Raw genomic sequence first — 27500 nt, forward strand, 5'->3', positions numbered from 1 at the left:
TAGGGCTGTTAATGGTTTGGGTCTAGGTCTGGTATCAATAAACCTGAACCCAGACCCAACTTGTAGAAACAGGTCTGGGTTTGGATCTGGTATCAGCAAACCCTACCAAGATCCTTACCCGATTTACTTAATGGGTCTGGGGCAGATCTGTGTTCAGATCTGGCACCATCATGCCAAAACTAGAACAAAAATAGTGCGTTATTAGGTGTGGGCTTTAAAGTGTGTGTGTCATCATGGCTGCTAACAGTTAAGGGGACATCCATAAAATACATGCGCAGAAAAACCACTAATTTAAGACCCCTCCTCTCCCATTGTATGCTTTGAACAATTCCCTCCCTGTGCCTCGGTATGCATTATTTATTACAAAATCAGCCCTCTTTTCCCTACGAGTCATGAGACTCAGATTTTGTTAAAATAAAATAAAAAATCAGGTTTTAGGAGAGATTGACATCTAGAAACATTAAAACCGTGTACATACTCGCTGTTTTTAACACCCACCCCCTTCCTTGTACAAATTTTAAAAAATTTATTGACGGTCCCTTAGGGTTAATTAAAGTTGTTTTCTCTTTTAATGATTAAAATACTTAAAAACTAAAGCAGTTACCCATAAAAAAGTAGAACAATGTGTGAGTATTAGGGCTGCCAATTTGAACTTTTTTTAAAAAGTTTGAACTTTTTTTAAAAAGTTCGAGCTTTTTTGAACTATTTTAATAGTTTTTAATTATTTAAAATTGAAAGCAAAAGAGTACAAGTTAAGTACAAAACTATTAATTTATTATATGAGAGAATTTTTATTTGTTTTTAAAAAGAAAAAAAGCTAGAGTGCCCTTTTATGAGATCATTTGAAAATCACATGTTTTAATAAAATGTTTTCAGTTCTTTAGCTTTTAGAATCAATTCTTTGTTATTTCTAATATCAATACCATTTTTAGCTTTTTTATTAACATCAAGTCTACCTATCTAAGCTGGAATAATCTTTGAATAAGGTTAATTTGCAAAATTATCTATGTTATTTCCTTTTAATTTGTTCTTAAACTGATTACCTTGATTTAAAACAACTGGGTTTAACAAATTATCATTGTTATGTACTAAATTATTATTTTATTAATTTAATTTTTATTGATGTTATTACATTTGAGAACGTCTATTTTGTGTTTTGTAATAGTGCGTGTTGAAGCACATTTTGCATGTTGCAGCTTTTGGGTACAAATACTCCTAAACTTCAGATCTTCTAGATGTGCTAACACTGAGCAGCCATTTTTTGTTTGAACTTAAACTTTTTGTAATTTTAGTTTCCAACGTAAATAAACAGTAGTTAAATGGTGAAAAAGTAACAGCCACTGTTTCACTACTTTTTACTAGGAAAAAACCGATCTTTCCTTAAATGCGCTACAGGTGATGTAATTTTGATTATAAATTTAGAGCTTCCAGACAAACACATAACAAAAAAAAGCATAAATGTTCAAATTTATAATTTTTACTTACATTTCAGCTGTTTTTACAAAAAATAATGAAAAGACATATCTTTTTTTAAAATTTAAAAGTTCAAACTATTAGGAGAAAAAAGTTCGAACTTGAACGTTGAAATTTTTGCCAAGTTCAAACATTTGAACTTGAGCATGTTCGAATTAGCAACCCTAGTGAGTATCTAGGAGATAATTTTTTTGGGGCATCACAAACATATGGCATCCTGTGTGTCTTCCTCATAAAATGTAGCTTTTATTAGATTTTTATTTAAAAAAAAGCTGATAAAACTTTTTTTTGGTTATTTAAGTGATCCAAAGTAATCAGTCTTCTCTGTTTGAAATTTAATGTCAGCACATGAAATGCCAGCCTAAATATGACACTTCCGGCCAAAAGTATTGGCCAGAAGGTCATATTTAGGCTGGCATGCGCAAATTTAAAAATTCATCTTTTTTTGCTGCTTAAATTAAAAACAATAAAAATAATGCTTTGAATAGATGCTAGATATGATAATTTAAAAAAAACCTGGCGAAACTAATGTGCTGTTTAGATTTTAGGTAAAATAATTAAGATTAAAATATAAAAAAATAAAAGATGAAAAATGTTTTATATAAATATTAAGCAAAATTATTACAGTAAAAAAGGAAAGAAAATAATTTTTTATAAAAGTATTTGATCAACAAAAAAGATTCATTGTAGTTTTAAAAAAATTCTTTTATTTTTTGGCAAGTGCTCTCCAAAGTTTTTGTGTGCATGGGGGCCAGGTCAAAATGGCTTGAGTGCGAACATTTTGAGCAAATTTTGAAAATTTGCTCAAACAGTTAATATGTAGTTTGTTTTAAAAAGCACCTAATAATCTTTGTGATGTATGGTTATTACAAGTCTTTCTTAGCAAAACAAACCATTGCGTATTTAAATTATGTGGTAATGTTACTTTGTGTTGAATATCCATAATTGTTATGTATTAAGCAGATAAGTTGTAAGCTGTTTGAAACAGTTTTGAAGTGGTGGTCTTGTATTTATATGTTGTTTCTTTTATTTGGTTCCTTTACAACAATGTTTCTACTAAACTTCAACAAATGCAAATCTTGTTTTTGTTATACTCAGAAGAATTAAAAAATCAGCAAGGCATTTTTTTTATCTAAATTTAAAAAGTAAATGGAAATAATTTTTTTTGTTTTTAGCAGTTTGCAATTATATGTTATTTTTTAGAAAAACCCCATTTGGTTTGTGAAATTAAAATAGAAAAAAATCAGGTTAAAGAATGAAGAAAAACTCGAAAATAATGTGGTAGGCATATGTTGGCAAATGTTTTCCCAACATATGCCTATGTTATTAAATACTAATTTTGAGTTCAAAATATTTCTAAGATAAGAAACTTAACAAAGACAAAGGAAACTGTTGCTAATCTTTCACAAATAGTTGCAGAAAGTTGAAAAGCAAGTAGTTGAAAAATTATGAATCAAATTCAATTACCAATTATTGAATTTTGAGAACACTTTGGTATGCTAGATGGCTAACAACAGCAAATCTGTTATTGCACATTTTTGTTTCTATAATAGCTCCTAAGAATTTGATTATTCTTGTAACGTATAATAAGGTGTATACACCTGTATGGTTTTTAATTAAGGCTAATTAATTTTGTAAGATAGGGACCCATTATATTTAACAAACAGTTCACAATTCTCACTATTTGGTTATCTTAAACCAGTAATTGATCCAGTAAGATCCATGCTTAATTTGCACTTTTTTGTGTGTATTCTTTTGAACAATTCAAAGAACATTAGAGAACTTACTATTAGGGATATTCTTAATGCAAAATCTAACCAATATGGTCTTAATACATTCAAAATTCTAAAATTTAACTTTGCTGCAGAAGAGTATATTAATCTTGTTGATTGGCATGATAATACAATTTCTAAACCTGTAATTCTAACCAACTATTCATAAGTTAACTTTTTACATTATGATGGCTCACTCTAGTTTGCATATGCATCTTACATAGTAAACTTCCAATAACTTGAATCCTTGATAAATTGACCTTCCCAAGGCTTGTGAGGAAGAAAATCGTCAAGCGTGTTATATCGCGCTCGTAAAATTAGAATATGTTTTCATCGAGCGTGATTATGTGCGCTCGAGATAACGTCGGCGAACGCTATCATGAAAATTGCTGAAGGCGATACTCATAAAAAGCTTTTTATTTTTTATATCTTTTTTTATTTGTTACATAATTCTTTCGTCAAAAAATGTTTGAATTAGTATCACACTCATGAAACTACTTCAACAAAGTAGATTTTTATACTTCCAAACTTCTTATATAATGTCAGATCGCGATTTTATTTTTAACTATTTATGTTATAAAAAATAATATCAAACAAGAACGCAACTTCTTATTGATTTAGTATTGAAGTATAATTTAGTGACTTAGTTTTGCTTCGTTGTTTTGATATATTTTTTTTTAAATATTACGCTGTAAACTTAATTAACGGTTAATGGTTTTTATATTTCTTGATATTTTTTATTCAAATTATTTAATTTTTTTCTAAAATTTCTTTTTTAAATTGCGTTTTTTTATCTTAAAAAAATAACACAAGAATAATTTGAAAATCTTCTTTTTTAAAAACTATTCATTATAAGTTTGTTATTCATTAAACTCTTTGTTGTCAGTCCAGTTCTGCAGTCCTTTATGCTTGTGAATCTGCTGTTTAACGTATTTATAAGTCTGGGTATAACCTTTCTCTTAACATTTCTGACTAAGCATAATGCTTGATCTACGTCAACCAAAGTCATATCTAAGTTTACTATTATATACTTTCTATTACTGGGGTGTTTTCGTTTGTCGCCAGCTTTACTAAACTGACCAAACAGTGTTTCAGGTAAGTTATGTTTGCCCTCAATAACCATGTAACGTGATACATAGCTATCTAAAAATTCTAAATCTGTATCGATTTCTTCGAGCTTCAATTCCAGTTCTAAATTTGTTTGGTTGGTTGTAGCTAGAATATCATGCGGCAACAGTTCATTTGCTTCAAATACTTTCGATGCTGGCACAATGAGCTCTAGCAAATCATGATAAACGGCAACAGTGCAAAGAAAGTTATATGATTTGAATTTCTGTAGTAACCCTTGAACCTTTGCTCTTGTAGTTATAGGGTTTTTCCGTTCATTTATGTAGTTCTCGTAGGCTACTATATAAGCTGGCCAGGACTCCAATAAATTCTTAAAAGTTCTTATATGATGGCAAACAAACCTCGTTCCTGTTAGTTTCGGTAGAGTGTAATGCGTAGTACCTAAAATATCTAATCTATTTTAATATTTAAAAATTGAATAGTTTACATTTATCTTAGAAAAATCCCAGATAATGTAATAAAGTTAATCTTGTAATGTGTTTTCACTATGAGCCAAGTTCTTGGAAAATAAAATGATAAACTAAAATATAAACTATGGTTTTAAGCCACAATGTTTTACCGCAAACTTTGCGGTAAACTTTACCTAAAGCTGCAGGTGCATTTATTACTTCTTGTTTTATTTTCCCGAGTTTCAAAGCAGATAAAAATTTGTATTGTAAAATTCATCAACTTTTTTTAATTTAGAGATCTCGGAAAAAACCTCTTTAACTGCCAGTTCGACTTTGTGGTTGACACAATGAACTGGAAGTAGCCATTCCCTATCTGCCTTTATTTGCGCTATGACACCACAATATTTTCCAAAGTTTACACTTGCACCATTGGATGTTATACTGACTAATTTATTTTTGTAATCATTGGAGTCTAGTTTAAATTCCCCAGTTTCAAAAATGTTATTGATTCCCTTGACAATGGAGTCTGCTTCTCCTCCGCCAAACCTATCAATATCAACTAGATCCAGAACCATTTAAATAGGAGAACCACATCTTTCAATTCTTGCCAAAACTAACTCTTTTTCTTTCTTTGTTTTTCGAGCTTGGCTAGCATCACACAAAATTGAGAAGAATTGAGCTTCTTTCAAGATATTGGCACATTTTTCACGCACAGCCATCGCAATGCATTTTACGAATTTACGCCCGCTGGCCCCATTTTCGTTACGTTTGATCATTTTAACGCTATTGATCTTACAGCTCTTTACCTAAACATTTTTCGTAAATGATGTATTATATTTTTCGATTTAAAGTTAAATTTACAATAGATTAGTAAAATTTACAAAGTTGGAAACATACGAACCAACTATTTTTATTTGAACCAACTATTCAATACTTTATCTAATATATTTAGTATAGTCAACATATCGATACTTACAATAACAGCAAAGTTTTTGTGCGGCATAATTGGCAGAAGGGCCATTTCATAGGCACAGTTTATAAGTCTTATATATGCATCATCCGTTAAAACTTTTAACAAAGATGATATTGGCGCTTGTATCTAAGAAACAAAAGAATATCACAATTACAAAAGTACATTGTTTCCTCAAACTTTTACTTTATGCAGTACCAATCTTAATTGAATCATAGTTTAAAACTTTTTCTATAATATCTTTTATAAACATCGATTTCATTTAGTTTTTTTAAAGGAAAAAACGTTCGAGCTTTTTTAACTAATGTTAAGTACACGTTTTTTTTTATAAGAAACCAATCAAATGGTTAGTACTAAAAAGTTTCTTATTTTAAGGATACTTTTTTCTAAATCTAGTACTAAAAGTTTCTTAAAAGTTTCTTTAATTTCAAGTTTTTATTTTTTATTTGTAATCAAATTGAATTCTATTTGATTGCGCGTGCAAATTAAATTTTCATTCAAACTGTTGTTCTCCATTGTAGATGATGTTAACTTTAAGTAATGTTGATGAGATATTTAGGTGAAAAATGAGGAAATATTCATCAAACTTATAAATAAGTTTCTCATTGAAAAGTTACTTAGTACTAAAAGTTTCTTAAGATTTTGAGGCTCCTAGTACTAGTTTCTTATAAACTGGTTTCTTATAAAAAAAAACATGAAATTGTTTTTGACTTTTTTTAATGTTACAGTTGAATGAATAATAAAAAAGAGTTAGCGAACTTTAATTAATGCAACGTAAGTGTCATTAATTATAAATGTTAGTTAGTTAGATCGACACAAAGTTTGTCCCATCGATAAACCGTAAAGCACATTGTTGTATCAAACCTTTACAACCTTGTAATACTGCTTCTCTATTTCTTGTACAAACTTTGCAGTAAATTTCAATAACGTATGTAGTTCCGTTGGTAATTTCAGTTCTAAAGCCTATTACCTCTTCAACTTCGCATTTAATAAATGTTGACATCATTACTTTGTTTCCTTTTCGAATGTCCTTGATTGCGAACATTCTAAACAACAGAATTGTTTTAAATTTGAGTTAAAATAAATAATAGTTAATAAAAAACCTATACCATGAGCAAAAACTAATTTTAAAAGTTACTCTATTATTAATATTTATTTTTATTATAAACGTGTTATAGATGTGTGGAATATTACAAACAATAAACCAAATAAATCTTGATATTTTTACAAGATTAAAAATACTCTGCAGTTTCAATTTTCTTATTCGCGCATTTTTGTATTCACATTGTGTTTCCACGTGCGCATTCCATTATTGAAATTAATGACTATTAACGACTTCAAACTGCTCATTCATTACGTTAGTGCAAAAGAGAACGACGTAGTGCTTTTTTTATTTTATATCAGTGCTTTGATAATAGAATATCTTTAATAAAAAATATTTTTTAAATATTTTATGAAGATAAAAAAATAATCCCGAACTATTGGACAAGCGTTATTTTATAGGCTTGTTATAAGCTGAATGAGCGTTGTTTATCGCGCCTAGAACGTTTGAAAATACTGTTTACAGGCGCGTTTTACGAGCGGAGCGTGATTGCGCTCGCTTCATCACAAGCCCTGCCTTCCAGTAACTTGTGTTTTTCTGTTGATCCCAAATTCTTATAAAAACTTCCATTGAACCCAAATTCTTATAAAAATTACTCCAAAACTCAAATATTCACTTAGTTGAACCTTTTACTTTGTCTTTTTATAGCTTTGAATTATTAGAAGTTCACTGTATTTCGTTTACATATACATTTTACTCCATTCAACATCTCCTGTACATTTTTTGGGGTGTCTAAATTGAGGAAAAGTTTGATATATTCCTATAAAGCTTATCTTAGTTATGATAATTGCATCCTGCTTTTGTTCACTTCTTTAAAAAGCCTAACCAAAGATCTAACAACATTTTGAAATTAACAATTAAATATTATTAAATGTATAACACTTAATAATATTTAATTGTTAATGTTACCTTTTTTTTTTAGGATTGTAGCCTTGATAATTTTAACTTTAAAGATGAACCAATGAACATTAAAGTAGGAGATGTTTCCACTGTAAGTATTTTTTATTATTATTATTATTATTATTACTACCCACTTTTTCTTTTTAACCTACCTAGACTTACTTAAATAATCTGTTCCACTACACCCACTGGAGAATTCCTGCTCAAAATTTCTCAAAGCTTCTTCTTCTGCTGCTTTTTCCAGTTATTGACTTTTTTTTTTTTGTTCAACAATTGCTTTCAGTCTCTCCTGCTGTTCCTTTTCTTCTTCCATCTTCCTCAGCAGATTTTTCATTCTTTCCTCACCTTCAGCAACTATTCCAGCAAATGTTTTGTCATTTTTGTAGGACATTTTGACCATGTCTCCTTTCAAACATCTTTTCAAAAAAATTGAATCCTCTATTACAGCCTTTACTCCTTCCTCTCCAGCCTCTTTACTCCTTCTAGGATCCTGGCTAATTAACTTGAAAATGTTTTCCTTGTGTATAGGAAACAAAATCTTGGCTTTGTCTAAGAACTCTTGAGTATGTTGGCTCATGGTTTCTTTGCTCATCTCTAAAGTTCTCATCTTTAAAATTTTAATATACTGGGTATACAGAGCAATGATTCTATTCCTGAATTAAAAGTTACAACATTTAAAAAATGTCAACGTTTTAAAATATAGTATAAAAACTTATGTAATTATACTTCACAGATAAATGTTTCACAGAATACTTAATTTTTATGAGAGATTTTTACTAGAGAAAATTGCTCTAGGATATTTAGTAACTTACTTAATCGATCGTTCACTGATGATAAAATATTCATCAAAGCCTGCCTTGTTCCAAATGTTAATCATTTCCCATATGATGCACACTTTTGTTGTTTCGTTTCTGCAATCAGCATAACACATACCACCACTGCATTTAAGTTTGCCTGTATACACCAGAGGACATCCATTTTTAGATGACAATGTTTTGATTGCAGTAGCATGACTCTGGTTAATCCAGTAAATTCTGCGACAAACTTCCCCACCGGTTGGAATTCTATTTGGAGAAAATATCTGGAGAGGGTACCCCAACAGATAAAGAATCCTTCTTCTACTAGCTTTTCCAACATGCCCTGCACTTGCTATATTTAATACTATTTTCTATGTTATAAAATACAAGAGAATTGATCATAATTAAATGTCATATTACAAAAATGATCACAATGTTTTTATATATATTTTACATATATGTAAAAATAGGGGACACCCTAATATACATATATACATATATATTTATACATTAGGATGTCCCTTATATGAGTGAAATTTTTTTTTGGATTTCAAAATGCATACCCGCTTTGTCTTTTGAACCTACCTAGACTTACTTAAATACAAAATTTTATCTTCCTACAACAACATTAAAGCATGCTGACAGAACTCTGAAGATTTTGAAAATTTTTTTTTTTAACCCTTCCCATTATATAGCTAAATCAATTGAAACACTTATATTTTATAAGATATTTATTAAATGAATATAAAATTACAGATAAAGCAGGATATTTTCTTCTAATGACCAAATAATGTAACTAAATCTAGATATAAGACGCAATTAAAATATGTCTCAAATATAGATTTTTTAACGTTACGTTACGCCTCAATTTACACTTTTATAAAAGTTGCACTTTTATAAGTTTAAAAAAAAAACCAATTGAGATGTAACTTTAACAATATTTTATTTTCAAAACAAACTCGTAAAAAAAAAAGTTAAGGTAACCAATATGATAGACTTCCTGTTATGCAGCTAAATCAATTAAAACACTTATATTTTATAAAATACTTATTAAAAGAATATAAAATTACAGATCATGCAGGATATTTTTCTTCAAAGGTAGCAAAAATTACTTTTGTTTTTCCTTTGCAGTATGCAACCATGAAAACCATGAAAATCTTTAATAAGTTTTACTGCTCTTTTAGCTGCATCATTATCTGCACTTAAGGAAAGAATTTTCTTTTGGCCTCTATATAGACAACATCTTCATCCCATGTTGAAATGGGTCTCTGGAATAAGGTCTCATTAATTTTTAATCGAGAAAATAAATTTGTGCTCTTGATAGACACAAAATTAAAGTGCTCATTTACCCTGGGCGTTAATTTTGATCTGGGATTGTAACAAACATATCCTTAAAGAGTAAATAGCTCTAGCCATCCACCTTGCTTGATGCATTGCTCCAAGAGGTCCTCTTTTAATTTTTTTCTAGTTATCATCTTCTAAGAAAATAACAGACAGTTCAATCAGTTCCTAATAATCATCACATACAATAGTTTTTTATAGTTCTCAATTATAAAATTCTTCAAATGTTGTATTACTAAAATGTTGTCTGATGATATTGGTGTATGTTTCAATAGCAGCCAGATTAATAGTTTTCCAGTCGTCTCTAAACTTTTTAAACATTGGGATATCAGGACTAATTGTGATATAGTGGATTTTGTTTCAAACACACAATTAAAACTAATTCGTAAAGGTGATGGCGGTAAGCAAAGAGTAATAATTCTGTCTAGTTTTTGTTCCAAAAGTACACAAGCTCCTTTTAATAGCCCTGTATTTGACGCTGTTATGCCACAGCACATTATTTGTACTTTGTCATCAAGGTTCCAGTCATAAAAGTGTGTTTAATACAGCTTCAACTCGATCTTGGCTGGAAGAGCTCTCCAGTTTGGGTACACCCAGCAGTTGTTCCTTTTCTCCAAATGAAATTAGAATTGCCAGACTTTCTTCTTTAGAACTTTTTATATCCTTTCCAGGTAATAATTTCCCATCCCAGTGAACGGTCACCATTTCAGGTATATTATTCCTAAAATCTGATTTTATAAATTCTGTTCTATCATTTCTACTTTGTGTGCGAATGCCTTAAATGGATGATTTTTTTATTGCCACAGCTTGAAGCATTTGCTTAAGTTTTTTTTTCTTTTAATTTTCTCTGTCTCGTCCTTTCTTCTTTTTCAGAATTTTCTCTTTCAGAAAAGAAAAAAAACATCCTGGTCGTCTTGGTTCTCTTTGTTTTTGTATTATAACCGTTCTAAAGCCTCAGCAAGTGCTATATCAAAGAAATTATCTAAATTCTTTTGAAAGTCTTTTTCATGGTGCTTGTAAACGTCTTTTTGAAATTTTTATGCAAAAGGGATTCTAGCTTTTTCCCAAAATACAATGCACTCTTGAATGACGAGGTTTCCGCTTTCACTAATAGTCAATTTAACTTCGCAAATGTTTAAAAAAGTACTGCAAGAACTTGACGGTTAGACTATCTTTGCGCCTCTTATTTGATAATTCACGTCAGTAACTAAGAAATTTTTTCATTGCTTTTTTTTCAACTGAGAAAACAATTTTTTTTCATTGCTATTTTTATTGTCATTTCTTAAAAATAAAACAATATTTGCTTGTCATTAGAATAAATGAATCAAGGTTGTCTAAAACTGCGGATTTGCTTAAAGCGGTTTTTACAATGTCGCAAAATTGATAAAAACTATCTATTTACAATTATTGTATAAAGAAAAGATAAAGTAGATAATTATTATTCATTCACTATTATCAATTAGTATCAAATTATCAAGATAATAATTATCTATTTTCAATTATCAATTTTGCGTCAAAGATTAAAGGTTAAAGATTTTTCTAGTGTTTTAAAAGCAAATGAACAAAACGAAGATCTATGCGTTAGAAAATAAAAACTTTGAAAAATAAGTGACACCCTAGTATATATATAAATATATATATATATATATATATATATATATATATATATATATATATATATATATATATATATATATATATATATATATATATATAACCCCTAACTGGTTGTCAGAAAGGTTTTCTATATTTTGTTGACAAAAAGTAAAAATTAAAATTCCAGACAGGAATTTTTTTTTTGTTACTTGATTGATTGCCTGCCCCAATCAAACCCTCAGTCGATGTAGCAGCACTCCCTTGCAAGTCAGGCTATTCGTCAGTCAATGTAGCAGCACTCCGTTGCGAGTCAGGCTATAAGATAGTCTATGTAGCAACACTCTGTGTATGATTTACAGTAAACAAAATAAAAATAAAAACATTTTATTATAAAAAATAAAAATAAAAACATTTTATTATAAAAAATAAAAATAAAAACATTTTATTATAAAAAATAAAAATAAAAACATTGTTTATATTATTAAAAACATTCTGGTCAATTAAATTTGCGTTTTTGCGGTTTTTTAAAAAAATGATTAATTTGTAATTAAATTAATGGTTTTAGCTTTCTGACAACACGCAAATGTTGGAAAAAAGTCAAAAGTAATTAAAAGTGAAGTATTTGTTAGCATAAGAATCATTTTTTTCCTTCCGTACTACCAAATGTGACAATCTATAGAACTATATATATATATATATATATATATATATATATATATATATATATATATATATATATATATATATATATATATATATATATATATATATATATATATTTATTGATAAATGTTGTATATTGCTGGAAATACAACTCTTGTCTGTTTAAGAGTGATCAATATCTTTTTGAAAAAAATAGATCAAATAATAATATTAAAATATTTTAAATGAGAAAATACAACTTTATAATGGAACTTGAAGTTTCATGCCATTCGGCAATCATCACCCATATTATTCAAATCCATATATTTGAATAATATGGCTGATGATTGCCGAATAGCATGAAACTTCAAGTTCCATTATAAAGTTGTATTTTCTCATTTAAAATATTTTAATATTATATATATATATATATATATATATATACATATATATATATATATATATATATATATATATATATATATATATATATATATATATATATATATATACATACATACATATATATATACATATATATATATATATATATATATATATATATATATATATATATATATATATATATATATATATATATATATACATATATATATACATATATATATATATATATATATATATATATATATAAACACACTTTTATATTTGTGTGTGTGACTTATTGCATACTCTGTATTTTTTCTTATTATTATTATTTTTTTTTTTAGCAATACCATTCGTAAGTATATATCTTTTTTTTATTGAATAATATATTTTTATTCATAATATTTTTTTACTTTAATATAAAATTAATTACCTAATTTTTGCTTTTGAATTATTTTAAAATAGTTTGTTGAAATCAAAATTAACCTTTTCTTGTATAATTATATTTTTATAAGATTGATTTTTACAATAAATTTACATTAATGTTACAATTCTGATATTAAATTTTATTGACAATTTAATTTTTAATAAAATAAGCTTTAAACTTCGAATCAAAACATCTCATCATGACCTACAAGTTGCTGATGAAAATGACACTGTTGTGCCTGAGCCAGAAGAACAATATGAAGATGGAAACAAAACTAGTTTGTACCTAGTAATTAAAATTTATTAGATTTATACTTTTATCAATGGTTAGATGCATATTTATAAATGATTATAAATGGGATTTAGTTGATTATATATGTAATTGGGTTCAGTATAAACTTTTAATACAGCGCTTATTATAGCAATCTTTTAAATTTTTCATGAAATAGGTAATTTTTTTAACCTGTTGCACCATTTATAAATTTATAATTTGTAATAACTAAAATCTTGTTGATAAATTTGGGTAATTTAAATTTGGGTAACTGCAACTTTTGTGTTTTAAATTTGAAAAGTAATAAACTGAATAACCAACAACACTTGCTGATCCTAAATTTATCTTGCTACGTAACCAATTCTACATTGCAAAGATTTTTCTTTTTATAACTTACCTCAGATACTTTTATGCTCAATTGACTATAACTCATTCCTTAAAGAGTTTTACGCCATACCAAAGAAAAAATTTTGATTTGAAACCTCTGCTTTTACTCCAATTGGTGCTAAATGATCTAATTTATGAATTGAACAATATCAGATTTAGAACATAACAATATCAGATTTAGAACATAGTGCAGGTGAGGAAGAAAGTTTTATTTAAATCGTAAACGTTTTGAATAGTTAATTAAATCTTGTTTCTTAAAAATAGTTTTAAGAGTAGAAACATTCTATTGCAAACAATATAAATAAACCAATAATATTTTTTGATTCTCAAATAAAATAGTTATGCATTAATTTAGTAAATTGTGGTAGTTTAAAAATTGTCGATAAATACAAGACTAAAATAAAAATAATTTAATTTCACAAATCACATTTCGCTGATGCTTTGCACATTTTTTATTCATTACAAGGCCTGCTACTCGTTGTTCTTGCAAGAGGATTTGATTAAAGAGAAATAATAGATTCAAAATTGTACAGAGGTGATAGTGAACTGTTTAAATCACAATTATATCTGTTTTGCAGAAAGATATGACCGGTGGCGAAAATTCTTTTAAATTTGAAACTCAAGTTACTTTTTAAAAGTTTCTGTATACATTAAAATGTCAAATGAAGTTATGGAAATGATAGGGAAAAATGAACATTTCATTTAAAATTTCATCTTATTTTAAAAAATTTTATTTTATTAGTGAGAGAATATTTTTTTTTTTTATGAAATTTTCATAATAATAAACAATAACAGCATATTTTCTCAAAAAAACATTTATTTTTATTAATTAATTTGATTAGGACACCAATGATAAAGAGAAGCCACCAGGTAAGATTTTAACACAGTTATATGATCTATAGTCTTTAAACATGCTTAGTATGTTTTAAATGTTTGTATTTTTTAAATTTATGTTTCTGTTTGCGTGTATGTTTTGTATGTTTTAGAAGTAGTACAATGGTTCAATATATATATATGCTATTATTTTTTATACTTATTTGTGCTTGAGAATATATAAGGTGTTGACTTAAGGACTTCTGGTAATTCAATAAATGTTCAATATAACATGTATGTTATAATGTGTATGACATACCAGAATTGATTTTAATAGTTGCTGTGTACAGAACAAATTACTATACTTGGGTTGTTAGTGTTACACAGTAGCAGACATGGCATTAGTAAGCTAGACAGTGTCACTCTTTAATGGTCAGTAAAAACCCTAAAAACAAAAGTTAAAAGTTGATAATTTTTTGGTTTATGTAGCAATACCATTTATTTAGTGATAAGGAGTCCTCTCAAAATTAGGGGCTTTTTTACCAAGATTACTCATAACTTAAAAATTGAGTTTTAATTCCACTTAGTCGCATAAAGTCTTCAAAAATTATTCAAAAATTATTTTTAATTTTAATTGGATTATTTCTTTTATATATATATTTATTTATATATATACATATATATATATATATATATATATATATATATATATATATATATATATATATATATATATATATATATTTATATATATAGAAAGAATTAATTTTAATCACATTGTCTAAAATCAAATATACTGTGAAATTCCTGGTAGTGTTTTAATGTTGCACGTTAGGATTGTGTTTAATGTACATGAGGTTGTTAAAATAGTTTATAATACATATATTGACAATATCATTTTTAAATACAAGATATTTTTTTGCTATTGCTTTGTTCTTTCAATTTAAAAAATGACTAAAGTATCAAAAAGTAAACAAAAAAAACCATTGTTATCACAAACTTCTCTAAATCTATCATTCACTAATTTCACACTAAAATCACTCGTCTTCGAAGTAACTTTTCTTCTGTTGAGTTTTATTCCTTGCAAAGTTCACCAGAAAGTTTTGAGTTCAGCTGTCTCATCTTGATATCTTAATGTTGATGGTTTTCTTCCTTTAATTCATAAAGAATCCAATAGTCACATGCTTGGCCTGGGCATTTACATTTGTAAGAGTTCATCCATTTGTCAGGAAACTAGGTTTGAATCCACAAACTTTTATGTGATTTTGTTTAGCACCACTTTACACTATCACCTTTCTCATTGTTCTATATCCCTCTCCTTTGTCCCAAGACTGTAGCTTTTCGATGTTATTTCTGATCAAATTGACCAAACCCTTTCTCTTTATCCTTCAGACAATATTGTTGTTGTTAGTGGTGACTTTAATACTCATCACACTGAATGACTTGGTTCTAGTATCAGTTACTCTGACACTAGAACCCACAATTTTTGCAATTTCTAACACAAGTAGTCCACTTTCTAACTCCCTTTCCAGACAATCGGAATCATTTACCTTCTCTATTCGACTTATGTCTTGTTTCTGATCCTAGTCAGTGCTCAGATTCTCCACATTCACCTTTAGGTGCTTCTGAACATGGTTTGATCTCTCTAAAACTATTATTTCATTCTTCTTCATCATCAGAATCCCCCTATCATTGTACCTCTTGCAACTATCTTAAAGCCAGCCCTTAGAATTAGGAAAAATGAGGTTGACAATAATTTCCCAACCTTAATCATTTAAAGGTCAGCAAAAAAAATTTGATACAAAGCTTTTACCATAAAACAAAAAAACAATGTCGGCAGTTTTTGCCGACCTCAAACACTTCTAGTTCGGCATTGCCAGTTACAAAGTCTCATATTTTATTTAAAAAATTAGGCTCCAGAGACTTCTGGAAAATCTTTAAAAGTGTCTATATTGAAGGCAAATCTGTTATTCCTCCTCTCTTGCATGGTTCAGATTTTGTTACCTAACCTAAAGACAAAGCTGAATTGTTTGCTAAAAACTTTTCATCAATATCATCTCTTGATTTCAGCAATCACATCCTACCTGATATAGCCTACAAACAGGTTGATCCATTGCTTGACATTTGTATCTGCTTACACTCTTCTACAGCTTGTGACCCAGATAACATACCTGTTAAAGTCTTGCAGAGGTGTTCTCTGGAACTCTCATCTATACTTTCAAAACTATTTAACAAGTGCTTATCAGAGTCTTGTTTTCCAGCCTGCTGAAAAGCAGCATCTGTTATCCCTATTTTCAAAAACTCGGGAGAGTTATCTGATTCTTCTAATACCGTCCCATTAGTCTTCTTACTATCATAAGCAAGGTTTTTGAGTCTTAATTTAGCAAACAGTTAATCTCTTATACTGAATCTAATAACTTACTTTCTGATCATCAATATGGATTTCGATCTTCTCATTCTACTGCTGAGTTGTTAATTGTAATAACTGATAGGTTTTATCATGCGTTAGATAAATGTAGAGAGGTTAAGGCTACTGCTCTTGACATTTCTAAAGCCATTGATAAAGTTGACATGCTGGCCTTCTCCATAAGCTCTCTTCTTACGCTGTATCAGGTAACATCTTTAAGATTATTGAATCCTTACTTATCGAAGTACACAAGTTGTCCTCAATCGACAGTACTCTTTTTCATTTCCTGTAACTTCAGGGGCTGCTCAAGGTTCCTTGACCTTATACTTTTTTAAATTTACATTAACAATCTCCCAGAAATTTTTGCATCTAAAGTGGCGTTGGCCGCTGATGATACTACCATTTATTCTTGTTTTGATAAAAAGCCAACACTCTCTGATTGCTTTGAGGGGGCATTTGAGCTTGAAAAGGAAAAAATCTCACTTCTGCTACAGCATGGGGCTCTCAGTGGCTGGTGAGCTTTAACTCTAACCTTTGACTCTAAGATAAAACTTAATTTTTTTTCAGCTAATTGTAATCACAATAGTATAAATCTTATATATGAGCAGAAATGTACTCAATGAGTCATCTACCCTTTGTCTTTTTGGATTAATCTTACTTTTAATCTTTCTTGGAAACCATATATCGAATTCATTGCTAAATTAGCATCTGCTAAAGTTGCATCTCTTTATTGTGCTTGCCACTTTCTTACAAATTCAATTCTTTATCTTTACAAATCTCAAATCTGTTCTTGTATGGTATACTGTTGCCATATCTGGAGTGGATCTTTGAATGATACCCTTTCTCTTTTAGATAAGGTGCATAAACACAATGCAAACATGGTTGGACCTGCTCTTGTAGCCATTCTTTGACTTCATTTCCACATCGTCATAATGTTGCTTTTCTTTCTTAAAGAGCCAGCATCTCTTTTGTCATCTTCTAAAATTCATTCTATTGCTACTCATCATTCTTTTAAGTCTTATCTTTTCACTGTTTCTAAGTGCTCAGAAAATTGTTATTTGTCTAGTTTTTTTCCTCAAACATCAGTTCTTTAGAATTAGCTCCCTTCATCTTTTTTTCCTGATTCATATAATTTGCAATCTTTTAAGTCATCTGTAAATTGTTTTCTTGTTTTATAAACTTCATCTTTTGTCTTCCAGTAACTTCCAACTATAGTACTGATTGCTTGCAGCCTTGTTGGAAGTGAAGATAATTAAATTTAGTGAAGATAATTAAATTTTTTAAAAAGATCTTAATGTTTTGCTACTTACAGTCAGATCTTTTTAAAAGAATCATAGGACTATTTTTATCTTTTACTTGGTGTCAATTTCTTGAAATAAGATTGCCAATTTTTAGATTTTAATTTATTTTATAACAACTAAAAAGTCTTAATTGGGGAAGGGGAGTATAAAACTGATAAGGTTTAATTTAACTTATAAGGTTTAATTCATGAAAAATTTAATAGTTTTTTGTGATTAAATTTTTTTTTCTAATAACTTATTATATAAGCAAATCAAAATTCCCTCAACAGTTTCACAATATAGTTATACCTTTACATATTATTACTTTTTATTATTGTTATTGTGTTTAATTTAGTACTCTTTATGTTACAGATGTTGTGCATCAATTAAGTACAAGACAATCAACACCTGCATCATCTTTAGTTCAAGATGAAAATATTGTTCAGGAAGTCAAATGTCCTTGTGGTGTAAACGAGGTTGATATGACACTTATATTGATATTATTATATATATGTATGTGTGTATATATGTATGTATGTATATATATAAATATATATATATATATATATATATATACACACACACATACATACATACATACATACATACATACATACATACATACACACATTCATATACATACATTAGGGTGGTTCTAAAAACAGCTTTTTTTGAAAATGACTGCTGGCACCCCCTGAATATGTTTTATATAATAAAAAAATGCTGCATATAAAAAATATTTTAAGGGGTTGCTACTGACTTTCGAACATTAAATAGGTCATTAATACTTAAAAAAAAAAAGTTTTTCAAAAGTATGTCATGTTGGGTCTCAAACAAAGAGAAATTATATAAAATTTCAAAAATAATATTCATTTTATAAAAAAACATCCTCAACATTTTATAAACAAAAAAATAATATTCATTTTATAAAAAAACATCAAAAAAACAACTAAAATTATGATCAAAAAATCTTTTTAAATTCCTTATTTTTTGTTTTTAGTTAAAAAACAATTTTCTGTTCGCTTAAATCTAAAATAAAAATTTAATTATAAAATGATTTATATTTTTGAAATTTTTATTTAATTTGGTTTTGTTTGAGACCCAACCTGACATACTTTTGAAGAACTTTTTTTAATAATATTAAGGACTTATTTAATGTTGAAGGTTCAGTAGCAACCCCTTAAAATATTTTTTATTCAAAAAATATAACATATTCAGGGGATGCCAGCAGTCATTAAATATTCACCAATTGTCTGTAGTTTCAAATAAAAAATCAAAATATGAGGTTTATGTTGTAAATTATCAATTTACAACATAATTCTCATACTCTGACTTTTGTGTTTTAACTTGTTGACTAAGTACTCTAACAAATCGTCATCAAAACACTCCTTTGGACCTTATGTTGCAATCATCAAGCTTTCTAATGTGCTTTGGCTCAGCTGATTTCAAAGACGGTTTCTAACTATTTTTAATTTTGAAAAAAATCTTTCAATGCAAGCTACACTCAAAAGAAATATAATATATAAAAAAATATGAGTGAACTTAGTGAAAACATACAATTAGCATAAACACTTATCAAAACAGGGTCAATATTAATCACTTTCCATAGCTCTTGAGATGTAAAATTGTTTTTTGCTTAATTAAATTATTGACTACCTCTTGATCTTTTTCTTTCGATATATGTATATCCAAACTGTTTTCCCATTCTCGGCGTTTAGTAAGTAACATAGTTTTGAAACTTTCAAATTCATTTTTTTGTCTCATTTACTGAGATATCTGGTACTTGAATGTGTAATGCTCCAAATTTGTTACTGCTTTTTGGTTTGCCATATTAATTCTATTTACGCGAAAGTGCTTTTTAGTTCATTTTTAAAACTCTTAACAAAAGATCTAAAAATGTTTAACTCAAACTCACTTATGTCAAAAAAAAAAAATTTTTTTAATCAGCTCATGGCTGGTAACGAAAAAGTTATTTCATCTGTCGCTGATTTTATTTCAATAAAAAATTTTTCAAATTAAACTTTTTTATTTGTTTATTAAAATTTTTTATTTGTAAATTAAAAAAAAAATTGTAAAAGTTTATGTAAATATAGTATTCTTTTTTTATGTTTTCACACAAATAATTTTTAACATTTATAAGCATAAATGATTTATTAACTTAATAATAAAATGCTTTATCAGCAAATTTAATTTACTAACAGTATTTTTGATTACCTTAATAAAAAACTTTTTATTCTTTTTTTTAAAGTAATTTCGAAATGACATTTACCTCCACAAAAATCATTTTTTACAACATTTTATTTAACTTGCTTTCTTGTCAGTTTGTTTATTTTTTTGGTGTACGTTCAAAACAAACATGAGGTGAGCAATAAAAGAAATCGTTAAAAAAAGTAATTAAAACAAACAACGCGAAACAGACTTTAGTTTATAAATAAAAGAAATCAGCAAGAAAAGTAATCAAAACAAACAACAAAATTTTAGCATTTTAGTTAGCGTAAATAAATAGAATCGCTGTTGAATAATATAAAAGATATTTTGAAAAATTTTTAAAAACAGTATTTTTAAAATGGGCTAAAGTAAAAAACAAACTATTTCACGGGACCCGATTTTTTTTTCACAGGAGACGGGATTTTGTGTACGAATACAACCTGAAATATTAAAGTCAATGACTGAAAATATTGATACAAAGTCCTTGGGTCCCATGAAATTTTTTTTTTTTTTACTTTTTAGTCCATTTTTAGTATGTCGTTTTTAAAAAGTTTTTTATACATTTTTTTATTGAATAATTACTATGCTAATATCTCTGTTACTTTCCTAACTAAAGATAAACACCATTTGCTGGTTTAAAATTTTTTGTTGTAAATAAAGTCTAAAATAAAAAACACGAATAAAAAAACTGTAACAAGCGAAATGAAAAAACTAATAAATAACTGACGTCAATTAAAAAAGTTTTCATTATATTTTTGAATGAATGACTTGCTACGTTTTTTCTCTTTTAAAGAAAGTAATTGTTTTCAATCAACTAAATTATTTTCTTCGTTTTGTGTACTAAGTATTTCTACATTTCTTGCATAACACTTAAAATCTAAGCCTGTTAATAACAGGATTAAAGGATTTTGTTTTTTTTATATATAAATGATTTTTTGAACTTTTGGGAAATTTAAAAACATCAGGAATTCCGCATTATACACGGTACAATCAGGCTGGTTAACACCCTTACGATGTATGTACTAAAGCCAATAAATTTTTTTTTATGTTTAGGGGAGACCGTGGCTAGTTGGCCGCAGGGGTAAGTTGATGAACTGTGTTTATCTTTAGAGCCTTTCATCAGAAAGTGACAAAAATTACTCAGAAACTTCCTTATTGACCTTTTCATCATTCACTGTAGTATTGTTAGGATTTGCGCATGCGCATGGGAGATATTGAGATTTATGCGTTTTTTGGACAAAAACGTAACTTTTAGAACATCGCTTCCTTTTTACTTTACAAAGAAAATATTTAGTCATATGAAAAAAAAAAAAAATTGTAAAAGTTCCAGTTACAATTGGTTTACTATATCCAGTCAGACTTTTTTTTCAAAGCTGCCGTTTTTCAGGATCTGTAGACTGTTTATTAAAAAAAAAGCTTTCGGGGTAAGTTGACAAATTTTTTACGGGGTAAGTTGGCTCATAGCATTTACTATGGAAAAAAATAAATATTTTTATAAAATTATTATTAATTTTTTTTTTAATTTTTAACAATATTGAAAATATTTATTCTTACAAAAAAATTTAAAAAAAAATTTTTTTAGTTTTTTTTTCCACAGATAAAAGGTGGGCTACTGTTTGGCTTTTATACGGACTAATATTTGGTACCAGCTAAAAGTAATATTAAATTTTGGGATAAAATTGTTGCAAAAATTAATAATAAAAAACTTTCTATTAGTTTTGCGCTTACTGGTTCGATTATAATCATTTGTCATGCTTGCGCCCACTTACCCCGGGGTGAGGTCGGTGTGCGCATTTTTTTTTTGTGTTGAGGACCCGGAAAGGCCCCAAGAATTTTTTTTTGTAAATGAATGCAAATTTCATAAGATACCCTAGTCCATACTCTTTAAGACTACACTTTAATATTTTTAAAAAAAATGTACTGTTAGGGCTACAGAGCTCATAGAGTAAAAACCAAGCCAACTAGCCCCGGTCTCCCCTATATTAAAAAGTCACCACTTTGAGCAAGTCTTTGCCTAATTGTATTTGTAGTAATCACTTACCGAAGGATTTCTAAAAGTTTAGAAATACTGTGTTGCAAAAAAAGTTGCTAAACAATTTTGGGCAACAAACAAGCTCTTTTTTCATCAAAAATGTTACCTTCCTCTAAGAATAGTCTCATTTTTAATGTTTCTTTACTTTTAAGTAGTTAAAATGCGTAGAATGCCTAATACAGTAAATATTTCAATTTTAACCTAAATGTATATATGTATATATATGTGTGTGTGTGTATGTGTATGTATATATATATATATATATATATATATATATATATATATATACATGCATACAACCCTTGGAATTAGGGTCGGCATTTGGCAATGCCAACCTAACTGCCGACCTGAAAGTGTTTGAGGTCAGCAAAAAATTGCCGACCTTGTTTCTATGTTTTATGCTGAGACCTTTGTATCAAATAATTTTTGCCGACCTCTAAAAGATTGAGGTCAGCAAATTATTGCCGACCTTATTCTTCCTAATTCTGATGGTTGTGTAAATATATATATATATATATATATATATATATATATATATATATATATATATATATATATATATATATATATATATATATATATATATATATGTATATGTATATATATATATATATATATCTGTGTGTTTATCTATATGTAAACTGGTTTTTAATCTTCAAAATGATTTTAAATATTAAAATATTATTTAATGCAAGATTATTTTACATTTGTTTTTAAGATACTTACGCGTACAATATTACATTAAATTTTTGCACTTGAGTTAATGAGTAAATAACCAAAATATAACTTGATAAAATGTGCAAGAAAAAGTTCATTTTGATGTATAAATTTGATGCAACAATCTATATGGTTAAAAATGAAGGAATCTTATTTTTTTAAGGTAATTTAGAATCTGTTATAGTTTGAAATATTTTTTGTCAAGGATGATGGATTAATGATACTTTGTGCTTCTTGTAACACATGGCAACATGCTACATGTTTTGCTATTTTAAAGCCAGATGAAGCTCCAGATACTCATTATTGTGTTAACTGCTCAAAGGTGAGTTTCAATTTTGAGCATTGCTACATTGTTTTGTTTTTGTCATTTTGTTTTTGTCTTTTGTGTTAAATCTTCAAGAAATGGGTAAAAGTATTTTTTTATTAAATCTGTGATATAATAGAGATATCATTTTCTAATTTGTTATCAAAATTGGATTTTAGTATAGTGGTTTAGTTGTAAAAAAACAGTCTGTTTTAACATGTAGGAGTATTTAAAATTACAAATAAATTAACATTATCATATTGTTACTTATTAGAGTTTAATATTGTACCAAAATTTAGATTATTGCATTAGTGTAAACATTTTAAATGTATTTTTATGCTTTAAGAACAATGGCTTTAACTGCACTGATCAGCGACTTAAGGATATAGATCAAGTGTCAAGTTTAAAGGTAAAATAAAATCAAATAAAGGTACCCTAATTAAATAGTTGAAATATATAATTTAAAAAATAATTTTTAGGCTGTTTGTTTATGGCGCAGAACATTAGTGGCAAGTCTTGAAACCACAAGAATTCTAGCTCCTAATCTTTCAAAAAGACTTGGTAAAATTATTGTTACCCAATTATAGCCTATATATACTATATATGTATATAAACTAGTAAAAACCTTAATAAAACATTCTTTTTCAAGTTTCTTCCTTAGTGATTAAAAGAATAGAAAAGTTCATTTGGAAACAGTCAATCTTATGGAAGAAACCTAATGTGAATGAAGAAAGTTTAAAAAGTGTTTTTACAAGCTTATTAATTTTCTGTTTTTAAGAATATTTAGCTTCTGTTTTGAATAGTAAACAAATTATAAAACACGTGTTTTTAAATTATACTCTTGAAATAGTAAATTATACTATAATACACTTGAAGTAGTAAATGAATAAAGTTAAGAACACACTACCTCAGTTTATCCATAAAATGATAATTGTAAACAATGTATGTATGTATATGTGGTGTGTATGTATGTATATGTGTGTTTATACATTTAAGACCAAAATGATCTAACTACCTGATATTTATAGTGAAAAACCGTTTCTGTTCTGTTTAATGTACACATTACTAGAAAAGGTTTTAATTTAAAAAACAACAAAAACAGCATAAAAGAATGAAGTCTCGTTTTGAAACATGTTTTAGTACTTCAACCTCTATTTATTAAGGCAGCAAGAGACTCACAATATTAAATTCTTATTTTATTACATCAATTTCACCCGATGGGATTCAAATTGAGGGAATTGTCCTGTCAAGGGGCAAGAACAATAATTGCATTTTCTTGAAGTCATGTCTTGAAATTTTTGTACCTAAGTTGCCCTGTTGTGCATGAAAATATCAAACTTTTTAATTCACAACCAAAATGAAGGAATCTTATTTTTAAGAGGACTCTTAAATTAGACACATTCTTAAAATTTTCAAATGATTTTTTGAATCAACAGTTTTACTATCGCTTGACAGAATAAATCAAAGTGTGAGTTTGGTGGCCGGTAAACATTTACTTTTTGTGCTGCAAATGACTCAACTTGCACTTTATCTGAGAACATTACGCATATTTGCATTTTATTATTTTTAATTCAATCAATATAACTTGGATGTTAGGAAGAGTTGGTTATTAAACTCAAAAGATGAGTTAAGAAAAATGTCTAGTCTTATCGTTTGTAGAGGTAAGAAGATAATATTTGTATAATAATGTTAAACTTGCTTTTGTTGGCAAAGCTAAAGATTTTCTAAATGTTTTTAGAACTTCTTAGTTAAAAATGAGCTTTACTAATTTTTTAATTAAAATGCAAGATTTATCTAAAAATAATGAATCTTAACTAGTCAATTATTATTTTACTATTTTGTTATTATTATATTACAATATTATTGCTATTAATTATTATTTCACTGTATTATTGTTATTAATTATTATTTCACTATTTTATTAGACTATTTTTTTACTTTTTTGCATTTCTTGCAACAATAAAATGATATTTGTTCTCAAGAGAGTTTTTATGGTGAAAAAGATTTAAAAATTTGATTTTAATTAGAAATAGTGTGAGACTTGACTTATTACCAACAGGAAGGAATAAAAGCTTTGATATCTTTTTGAATGGTGATGGATCGTTAAGATACAAAAGACATCACCCCAAGTTCCATTATGAAAAAGTCACAAATCCCAGTCAGTTTTGACTTATTAGTTTGCACTTATATTGCAATGATAGGGTGAGGGTATTGAAGGTACAATTGCAATGATAGGGTGACTGTTTTGAAGAATGGTTTGAACCACCTAAACAATATTAAAGATAAACAGACCATATGCTAGCATCAGAACTTATACAAATTCAACTTAAGTAGTAAGTGTCTGGAAAACCAGCTAAAAAGTTGAATGGGTAAGAGCTTAAGAGTTGGATTTTTTTTTTTGTTGGGAGGAAGAAATGAGCATTTGTTGTGCTGTACATTAAAGTGGTTGATGGCACCAAAATTGGCAGGCATGTAAAAAATATAGGTGCAAGATGGTGATTAGGTCGAGTGGTCCACTTAATGAAAGCACTCAAAAGAATAGTCAGAGAATTTAAACTGAAATTTTCTGACAAATAGTGAACTTTTAATTGCTAAAATATGGAAGTCACAAAAGATGAAGTACCAGAAGGAACTTCATCTTTTGTTACTTCCATATTTTTATACTGTTGGTCAGCAATCTGTTTTAATGTTAGTAGCAAATATATTCACCAATTTTCTATATGTTTAAACTGACTCAAAATCTCCCTCCATTTATTTTACAATATTTACCAAAATATATTTTCATTATATTTGTCTGAAATCTACAAGTTAAAACATAATTAAAAAAATCTTTTTTTTATCAGACTTTTACTCCCGTACAGTGCTATAATTATACTGCTTTTCTTTAAAGCATTAATAACTCTTATATTGGATGAACACGTGACTATCTACACTGAAGGCCTATTCATTGTGCAACTGTAAGCCATGACTGGAGACCTATTATTTTTCTGATTTAATTATTTTTAGCAATAATGCTATAAAATAAAGTTTGAGTCAAAATTTAACTTATAATGAGTTTTCATAAACTATTTAGGAATCTTTATATAAAAAACTAGAATTTTATATTTTTAAAAATTTTAGAATTTTAAAAAAGAAAAAAAAGGTAAGAACGAAGAAAATATGTATTATATTTATATATTGTATATATTTAATTTAAGAACAAATACACATTGCTTTTTTTGTATAAATTTATGATTATACAATACTTTAAATGCAAGTTCTATATAAGATCTCAGTTTAATTTGTGCACAGTTGTTTAAAAATAATTAGCCAGCGTTTTGCATTTTTTCTGGTTAACTTTTAAAAAATGAAATTCAGAAACTACTAAAAATCACTCAAAGACTTCAAGTAAACTTTATCATTTATTGAATTGATTTATACAAAACCATCAAATTATAACAACTTTTGCATTACCAGAACATGATTTTATGAGTCTTATGCTGGAGTTTAAATGTTCGAACAGAAGAGTTTAATTCTGCAATGAAAATCATCAAATAGAAATTTAGGACCACCTTTAAGGCAAAATTCCCAAAAAAAATTTTAAGATAAATTGTAAATATTGGTCAGCATACGTATAAGTTAGATTAGATTTTCGAGTATTGATTATATCTTGTTTTAATTTATTTTGGAAACTGCTGTGTACCTTTCAAAAGTTAATGTGTTTTACAAGATCAATGAGTTCATTCTCAAAAGCTAGCATTTCTGTAATTTTTTTTTTGGATGATTAGATGTTTTTAATTCGTAGTTATAATAAAAATTGTTCTTACTATTTGAACTCTTGTTGAAAAAGAAAAACACTTTCCATCGCATTCTTTTAATTAATGTTTCAGTTTTATCCAATAACTGTATTTTAAAGTCTTTAATGGATGGTATCAGAGTGTTCTTGACTGAATATCCAAAGTTTATTTTTTCCATCACATATGCGACTTGATAGATCATTTAACATCTCTAAATACAAAAATGATACTGAGCTCTCAAAACATGTATGGAAGTTAAAAGAAGCTAATTTAGTTCCTATAGTTAAGTGGAAAATTAAAAGATGAAATTCTATATTATAATAATATAAAATTTCATATTTTTCGGAAAATATGAAATTCTATATTAATTTAAATATATGGC

At 27.6% G+C, this 27500-nt stretch overlaps 2 protein-coding genes across 2 annotated transcripts in view; both read left to right on the top strand.

The window, feature by feature from the left end:
• LOC136071779 (HORMA domain-containing protein 1-like) overlaps positions 1-7900 on the top strand; it is a 44203-nt gene extending 36303 nt beyond the window's left edge. The window contains exon 16 of the mRNA XM_065789631.1: positions 7757-7900. Coding sequence (XP_065645703.1) covers positions 7757-7900 — 144 coding nt within the window. The remainder of the gene's footprint in view (positions 1-7756) is intronic.
• A 4357-nt stretch (positions 7901-12257) lies between these two features.
• The window catches only part of LOC105844168 (HORMA domain-containing protein 1), a 24429-nt gene continuing 9186 nt past the window's right edge, over positions 12258-27500 (top strand). Inside the window, exons 1-8 of the mRNA XM_065789632.1 lie at positions 12258-12287; positions 12842-12852; positions 13095-13212; positions 14424-14451; positions 18454-18557; positions 23244-23360; positions 23689-23751; positions 23822-23903. Coding sequence (XP_065645704.1) covers positions 12258-12287; positions 12842-12852; positions 13095-13212; positions 14424-14451; positions 18454-18557; positions 23244-23360; positions 23689-23751; positions 23822-23903 — 553 coding nt within the window. The remainder of the gene's footprint in view (positions 12288-12841; positions 12853-13094; positions 13213-14423; positions 14452-18453; positions 18558-23243; positions 23361-23688; positions 23752-23821; positions 23904-27500) is intronic.

The sequence above is a fragment of the Hydra vulgaris genome, chromosome 02 (assembly GCF_038396675.1).
Source record: "Hydra vulgaris chromosome 02, alternate assembly HydraT2T_AEP".
Classification (NCBI taxonomy): domain Eukaryota; kingdom Metazoa; phylum Cnidaria; class Hydrozoa; order Anthoathecata; family Hydridae; genus Hydra; species Hydra vulgaris.